General features: G+C 35.5%; 1 protein-coding gene across 1 annotated transcript in view; it reads left to right on the forward strand.

Moving 5' to 3' along the window:
* Nucleotides 1-4781: 4781 nt before the first annotated feature.
* The window catches only part of LOC107745694 (collagen alpha-1(XI) chain-like), a 91483-nt gene continuing 87011 nt past the window's right edge, over nucleotides 4782-9253 (forward strand). The window contains exon 1 of the mRNA XM_016559613.1: nucleotides 4782-4890. Coding sequence (XP_016415099.1) covers nucleotides 4782-4890 — 109 coding nt within the window. The remainder of the gene's footprint in view (nucleotides 4891-9253) is intronic.

Consider the following 9253-nt stretch of genomic DNA (forward strand, 5'->3'; position numbering starts at 1 on the left):
ACCTGCGTGTCTTGAACCGGGCCCTTCACAGGCTCCCGTTCAAGATGTTAACATGTAATCTGTTAACATCTTATGTAAAACATCTCATGTAAAACATGTTAACATGTAATCAAGATGTAATCTGTCTGTTACAGTCACTGATGCCAGTGAGTTGACTCTATTGTAGTCAGTTGTTTAAACAAGTCGTGTGATCATTTTAAAATGAATAGCACTGGGAATAGGCTCTGCTGTAATTAATGTACAGACGTGCTGTGAACACATGCAGAGAAGCTGGCGCTAATTATACAGTTTGCACTGATTTATCGTAAGCCATTTTCTCATTAAATATTTTGTCATGCTTTTCATTTCTCATCAGCCTAGAAAGTAAGATTTATGGGACGATTGTTTGTACACTATGCTGTATTTCTGAGCTATAAATCATAATAAGGACAGCAGCACTATTGTATGTATTTCAAAGGGAAAGTATTCAAAACAGAATGCTTAAGAGCACCGATGACATCACTAGATTAAACCTCAGTGAAAACCCTACTAATGAAGAACATGTAGAGACTCTTTTAGGACAATCACTTCCTTGTAGGATTACGGTGAAAAGACAAAACTATTACATTCCTATAGCATTTTGTTCTTTAAGAGCAACTTTTATGGTATATTAGTTTCTTACACATCTGACACAGCATACTACAGTGTTGCAATGAACAGTATTTTCTTTTTAGCTCCATTTAATAGATTCACTGATTAAAACTATTGGTTTCTAAAAATATACAGCAATGTGACAATTTTAAATAATTGAACCACATGAAGTGGAAAAAGGTAAAACCACAAATCAATAAAAGAAATAAAAGATGTGAAGCCTTTTTGAAGCCTTATAATTGAAAATAAGGGTATTGGCTTCTATAAAATCTGTGTTATATCTTTCATTCTTACTGTTTTTCTTACATTTTACTACTGCATGTTTCACGTGTGCTCATTAATATTAAATCAGTGTGTTACCATGGAGTAACACTGTGTTACACTTAGTGTGTTACACCATGGATTGTAATCAGTTGATAAGCATCTGTTGTGAGTATAAGATTCAGTTTGTACTTGTGGTGGGTATATAGATTCATCCCATGACTCAAATCTTTTTAATCAGTATGCTAAAATGATTCGTTCAGAGATCCTTTCTGTAGGTTACATCACTGAACAAGTAGGAGGCAACATGAGAGTTATTTTTGAGTGTTATGATGTCTTGATTCATTCGCTTAACTGATTTGTTAAAAGCTTTAAAGTGCATGTCATGACATCATTTTAACTATGCATGTAGTCATCACTTATTTTTACACATTCATGTATGTATTTTCACATTTCAATAGTGAAAACTTTGCCTTAATTAAAATACTGTTCCAATACAATGAATTATGTTAAAATGAAAAAAATATGAGTTCATATAGAGTGAACACACTACTTCCTTGGACTTTGCTGCAATAGCACAACCAATTAAATTTGACCACTTTTAAAATTTAAATAAATAAATAAATAAAGAGATTGTATTAAGCAGCTGGTTATTCTTCAGCACTGAAATTCATGCTCAGACTGGAACACATTCCAGAGTCTTGTGGTTAGGTCAGTCTTCTATAACCTACCACACACTTTTACTGTAAGTTCAGCCTACCCTCACAGCAACAGTTTCAGCTAATGTCAGATAACGGTAAATCTGATTGTATTAACCCTGTTGATCTCTTTCAACCAGCAGGATGCCATAACACCACCATCCAGCATAGGATGAAATGGCGGTCTTTTGTCAGGCCAAGACAGAAGTTTAGACAAAACCTCAAAAACCAAGATGTAAGCAATGACCTTAGAACAAGAAACTTTAAAGTCAAGATCTGACCAAAATCAAAACGCCAGGAGCAGCAAAGCAGACCAAGATCAGAGTAGGAGCAGGAGTCATGGCTCAAAACTTCTGGTCGATCAACATACAGTGTAGATTCATTTCAGCTGCTTTTGAAGAGCAAACATCTAAAACGTCTGGCGTGAGAGAGTACTTCTTTTAAGTTAAATTTGAACTGTAAGTTAAACTAGTCAAACAAATTGAAAGCTTCGGGATGTCTAAAAACAACAAAAGTGAAGGTTATTCACTTACAATGGCTCAATTATAGAATAATTATACTATGTATGGTATAACTTGGATGTATGTGCACTGATTGCTTAATCATATGGTTTATAGATAAATGAGCGATACAAATTTGGATCCTGCTTTAAATTGTATGTTCTAAACAGAATAAAAACAACTATGAAAACATTTAGTGCTGTGTGTCTTTATATTTTGTCTTTTTGTTTTTGAACTCTTCTGTCTGTCCCAGTTAAGGAGTCAATGTATGTTTGTGGTTTGAGTTTGCAAAAAAGATTTTTAATTCAGGAAAGTGTGAAAGAAAAGAAACAAGGAGGGAAAGTAAAAAATGATACACTAAGAATTTGCATAATTAACATTTACAAATGTTGAATGGACAAAGTTTGGGTAGATGTATTATCTATCTGAAAACCAGACAGAATGTTCTGGCAGTGGTTTCTCAAACCCCTATTGTGTACTTTGTGGAAAATGTAACGAATGCTGACTGCATAAGGAAGTTTTATCTATCTGACACGTGGAAATCTTTCCATGTTCCCACTCTCATTACTTTATACAAGTAGGGATGTTTTAAAGTTTGATACATGTATTAGATTGTGCTTGGTTGTTAAGTATTAAATGTAATAATGAAACTCAAAAATGAAATTTTGCAGATGAGTTTGAAAATAAGCATTACGTGACTTGCTCACCAGTTCATCCTCTGCACTGAATGAGTGCCATCAGAATGAGAGTCCAAAAAGCTGATTAATAGTAATCTACAAGACTCCAGTCCATTAATTAATGTCTTGTAAAGTGAAAAGCTGTGTGTTTGTAAGAAACGTCCATAATCCATAATAAAGCTTCCTCCAGTGAACAAAAAATCATCCTCTGTTGTTCTCTCAAATCAGACACATTTGTTTAGAACTGTATTGTATTACAAACACATAGCTTTTTGCTTCACAATACATTAATTAATGAACTGGAGTCATATGGATTACTTCGTGATTATTCTGATGCTTTTATCAGTTGTTTAAACTCACATTCTGACGGCACGGCACCCATTCACTGAAGAGGATCCATTGGTGAGCAAGTAATGTAATGCTACATTTCTCCTCAAATAATTCTGTTCAGTTAGGTCAGAATTAGGCATTTTGCCCACTAAGCATCTTTTCTTAAAGTGAAACAAATGCTTGAACCCTGAATCTGTCCCATCTGTGATTGAATAGCTTCTCATTTTATACATGAGAAGAAGATAAGAAGATACATGTGAAATAGTTTCTTTGTTTCAGTTATTTTATTGTTTCCCTCTGCATTCTCTGAAAGAATCTGCATGGCCCCAATTTATTGCGGGATAATGCATAATGGTTAAAGTGTTCTGAATTTCATTGACAATTACCGCTGTTATGCTGTTATTTATGCATCTAAACATTATATTGTGGACTTACTTCTGGATTATATAGCTCCTACCTGCCCGATGACTTTTAGAGAGTAATTATTTTCAGACATCTGTGGTACAGCAATCCCATAAGTGGACTCTTTCAAGAATGTTTCTGGAAGGAATTCTGACGTGGCCATGAAGTCTCCTTTGTATAGTTCTCACTCTTGTAGATGGTATCTTTTTTTGGCTATCATTGCTTTTTGGGGAACTTCAGGCTAACTTTTGGTTTGCCTCTTTAAACGAAATTTTTTCTGAGCAAAATTCTGCCTGGTTTGACTGCAGTACCTGCCAGTGCCATCACACCTGTTTAAGTTTAGAGTCATTCCAGCCATTTCCACTCAAAAATAGTGTTTCCAAAAGCAAAAGCTGTTTTTTGTTTATTTGTTTTTTTTAGTTAAAAATGCCATATATATATATATTTTTTTTGTGTGTGAAGTGTGAAGATTAATAATCTAAAGAACCTTTTTCAACTTTAAACACTATGTAGAGGAAAGATTAAATGGAAGTTAAAGGTTCTTCATGTAACCATTTAAAATACTAATACTAAAACTAATACTAATACTAATACTAATACTAATACTAATAATAATAATAATAATAATAATAATTTAATAATCTATATAGTGGAGCAAAATGCCATTCATCAGGTCAGCAGTGGAAATTACAGACGGTACACAGAATGCTGATAATATATATCCAAATGGCGATCTACAAATGTATAAAGTAACAAAATAAAGTAAGCTGTCTAATGCTGTGGAGATAGTCCTTATCCGGTCCTAAATCACTGATTCTGAACGCAGGATGATTATCCAGGTTATACGAGTCTCTCTCCTCCGGTAAACCGGTGTACCATCACCATCATCCCGGTGTTGTCTGATCCCAGATTTCGGTGGAACGGTGTCAAGCTTTTGAAGCTCCTATAAAAATAATGGGCGGATCTTTCCAAGACTGGTGATTTTCCCGTGTTCATTTCTTTTTCCTCACGGGTCAGGTTTAGTTCACGTCCAGCCCTCCTAAAAACTTCAGATCTTTAGGGAACAAACCGGTTTTCTTTTTTTTTTCTTTTTTTCATGAGAGTCCGTTTACCTTCAGTCTGAGAATCTACTGGGCGGAGGGACTGAAGTTTGTTCACGACGACAACCAATTGATTTTTTTTTTCGCTCATGGCAGTGCAGAAATAAAAAAAAAATAATAATAATAATCTGGATTGTGGAAAAGGAACGAATTTGAAAATAGCACACAGTGAGGGCGCCGGTCATGGATAAGGATAAGGAAAGGTGGAAAACGAAAAACTGGCTCAGGAACTCCGCTTTAAGTGCAATTTTCAGTCTGACTTTTGTCCTTCAGGCAACACAAGTGAGAGCAGGTAAGGAAAAGTTTGAGGAGCATCGTCACGAGCCTTCCAGGGATGCCAGCCTGTAGTTGTAGTGAACTTAAAATGTGTAGTGAATTTCAGTGTCAAAATATAATAAAATCAGCCTGTGTGTATATAGGCTATATATTGAAAGATTTATTGGCTGTGGCTCAAAACCTAGTAAGCTGCCTACCTAGACAGCATTTATGGCCATCATAGGCGCGTTCCGAACGAAAAGGCATTTCTAAACCTCAATAACGACTATTTTAAAGGATATTTTCGGGCATTATAATACCTAAAATGCTGCTTGAAAAGAAAAACCGTTGACTAAGTGGCGTAAGTTCTGGCTGTTAATAATGGCACTGTTATAATATCTAAGACATAGCCTACCCAGTTTGGTTTTGAAAACTATATATGATTATATTATTTATAGGTTTATTAAAGTCTAATATCCTATACAATATGCTCCGTTTGAAATCCAGATTGGAAGTCTACCAAGACAAATATTTTTAAGTATTTCAAAGTTTGCTGTTACAGGTAGCTTCATCGGAGTTGTATAAACTATGGTTATATTAAATAAATATAAATATGATATTTTTATAAAAATATTTTAAATGCCAGTTACAATATCACTGGTGACCCTGATCTTCAAAGGTTTACGTATACAAAACAATTTTATAGCAGGCTATTTCCCAAAATAGAGTGATTCAATTAATGGCAGAAAGGTTTGTGTATCTGACCTGTTGACAGCATTCACAGTAACTGCACTACCCTGCACACACCAGTGAGGCACTCCAGTGCCCACAATTAGTTTAGGACATGTTATTAGTCAGATAGAGAGAGAGATAGGCTACCATTTCTCCACACTATCCCAGTCCACACTAAAGACCGGTCTACTGTCAGAAAGCTACTGTAGAAGTGCTTTCTGACTTGGACACATTGTCTACTTCTAAAAGTGGTCACTTGAGTGTTTTAAAGTGGCCCTATCCGTCATTTATACATTTAGTCCTCCTGTATAGGCTACTCTAAATAATAGGCAAAATTAGGGCATCATATCCTTCTGACTCACCTGAGAATCAAAAATAGCTAATTGTTTTTGTATACTGTCTTTCTGATAAAAGCTTTCAAAGAGCCTGGTCTCTCCTGCTTTAAACAAATACAAAATATAATAATTAGTCAGTAAAACAATAAAGAGTATATTCCTTTCTTGCTGTTCTGATGGCCATTTCAGATATATAACATACCTCTTTCAAAATGGCTGCCTGATAATGTCTTCACCACATTGCACTTCTGCAGGCCAATTGGGAGGTGGGGATATTTGAAAGTGTGCTTCCACATTTTTGGTTTAATACCAATCTTAAATACCAAACTAAATTCCATGCATAAAAGCTACCTTTTGGCTCTTGTTTTTTGGATTGAACGTAAACCTCTATGAAATATCTCTTACAACAGTTCACAAAGTTCACATGATATAATGACCACACCTGCTCAGATATCCAAAGATACAGTCAATGAGGATTCAGGGCCTTTTTTTGCAGTTGTTGTTTATGTCATATTACGGATAGGACTAATGTCAAGTACTGGGATTTTATTGCTTGTTGGATCAGTTTGAATGTTATGATTTTTCTTGCCTGACCAATTGATATTGCGTCTCTTGTGTATTTGATGACATTGACATTTCTGCCAGATTTCTTCAAGATTCGCGGTCATTTTAGTGGCTGAATTACGCAGATGATACATTCTTTTCTGCTAAATACTTTTGTCATATTTTATTGTGAAAAATCTGCCATGTCATTATCCATGACACTGGCTTTCCCCAGAGAGAATATCTGGAAAATACAAAGAAAAAAATGTACCCAAGGTTCTTACTTGTGGATATGTATTAGGAGCAATGTGCTCATTTGCTGCTTTAATGGATTTTGGATACTGACATTTTTTTAGAGCTTCTGTGAGAGCGGGGTCCTGTTCCTGCCAGTTCTCAACATCTGGAATATATGAGGCCTTTAGGTATGCAGTAATGCTGAAAGGCATACTGAAAAGCACAAAGAGACCTTTAGTTTAATGTTTAGAAAGAAAAAACAGTAGCACTGCATTTTGGAAGAGACTCGTAAGAGTTACAGATTATTATCCCCTCCTTTAAGAGTTTGGATGCCTTTTATTCAGACTTTTTTTCTTCTTCTCTCGTTTTAGAATGATAATGCAGAGGGCTGCTCTTTGTTTTGTCAGTGAGGGTTAAACTGAATGGAAACTCTCAACAGACTGATTTGACAAAGCTACATTAAGAACCTCACCGCATCAAGCTCACAAACGTGCACACAAGCTCACAAACGTGCACACGTATGTAGACATGCTGGCCTTTATTGTTTGCAGCTGTTTTAATGTTATCAAGAAAACTGAGCTGTTCCAGGCAAATATTGCAGATTTTTCATAATAAACATTTAAACAATCCTTAAAATGATTTATATACTATACAAAAAATGAAGTATTTTAAGCATAAACTATTGTTCAACATTCACGTTTTATGATTTTTTTTTTATTCTTGTTCACCATTTATTTGATCAAAAAGACAATAAAAACAATATAATTGTGATATGTTTAAACATGTTTTTTTATTTTTTAATATATTTTAAAATGTAATTTATTCCTGTGATTAACATGCAAAAAAAAAAAAAATAAATAAAAAATTAATCAATAGAAAGAACATAATTTATTTTAAATATAGATGTTCTTTGTAACATTGTAAATGTTTTTTTTTCTTCTTTTTTTACTGAATTTATTGTATTCTTGCTGAATAAAAGTATTTATTTGTTTTAACTATAAAATCTTACTGACCCCAAGCATTTGAACAATATCATTTGCTATTAAACTTAGTCCCTTTATCTTAGTCCCAGAGTAGAATAACAATAAATTTGTGCTTTCAGTGAATTAGGACTTGGTTGGTGGTACGTTGAGGCAAAGTTATCTGCAGGCTGTACCATGCCGACACCACTAACCCTAAAAAAGCACCACCCTTCAGCTCCTAGCCACATATGTGGAACGGGAACTACCGGATCAGCACTTCCTGTACGTTCTTACCATATGGTTACAGAAAATAATGAAAAAAAAAAAAAGTCAAATTTAGTTTTTTTACATTAACTACTGTAGCAAGAGAAGAATTATCAGCTTTTTTTTTTCTGCTCTTGACCTTAAAATATAATTAAATGTAACTGTGATGACCAGGCGTCTGAGTGACTTTTCCCCAGTGTCTATTTTTAACAAATGCAGCTCATCGTCCTTCATATTTTATAAAGGTTTTGCTGGTTTTATCAAAAGACTTCAGTATAATTCTTCGGAAGTGCTTTCCCAGCCTTGGTTCAGAGGGACAGGGTGGAAAATTAGCCTTTTTGTGATGTCAAAACACTGAGTCCTGAGAGAGAGAGTAATGAGTCTTAGCAACTATAGTCATTCTGTTTATATGGTTTATTGTTTTTAGGCCTTTGAAAGAGATACTTCCTGTCTGCTGCCTGACCAGCAGACAAATATGTCCATTTGCTCTGAGAAGTTGTTGTAGTCTCTGGTAGCGGGGGAGTCAGAATAGGAGTATTTATGTGCTAGTCATCCATTCAGCCTCTGTTCCCTTAAACCTCCTGAGAATCAGAGACTTCACACAACTCGGCATCCTCGACCACAACATTCGCAATGGTGATGACAAACAGATGCGTCTTAAGGACACAAAGTTGTGTTTGGATAGTGATGGATGTAAGTAACCCAGCTGATACTCTTATCTCCCTGACCTTGCGTACATGCTCATTCATCAGTCTCAAGTGAGGTCGGAACTTTTCCTTTTCACGGAATCAAAGACGAAGCCTAAAAGACTCGAGCAGAGCAATAAATCAGTGTGACATTGCAGTGCTGCTCGGAGTCCACTTTACAGTACCAGCCTCTAAATTGCCATATTAATCATATCATAAATCTTAAGCATTAGAATATATTTGTTAAGGATCATTAGAAATGAGACATTTGTGGGGTGCAGGCTGAGTGAAACCAGAACCTTTTATACATGACATTGGTAGTAGCAACATGATGAAGTATGTACCTAACATATTGGTGGAGCTGAGCTTCTTGTAAAGTCTGGGTCATGCTGAGCTGCCATAACCGTAGAAGGGCAGTGACCAACACCAGTGACTTTAACTCCTGGAATGTTTGGTTTTGTAGATGGATCTGCATGTAGGGGGTCAATATCCCTACTCGATATTTCTTCACATCTTTACTGCTATGCTGCTCGGGTTCCTCGTAAAAGTACAATTGCTTCATTGGACGGTCACAGCACACATGCGATGGCAGGGAATTAGGTACAGTAAAACCGTCAGTCAGAGTTAGCGTTGTTGCCAAATGA

Source organism: Sinocyclocheilus rhinocerous, unplaced genomic scaffold, assembly GCF_001515625.1.
Source record: "Sinocyclocheilus rhinocerous isolate Xijiao unplaced genomic scaffold, SAMN03320098_v1.1 scaffold2092, whole genome shotgun sequence".
Lineage (NCBI taxonomy): Eukaryota > Metazoa > Chordata > Actinopteri > Cypriniformes > Cyprinidae > Sinocyclocheilus > Sinocyclocheilus rhinocerous.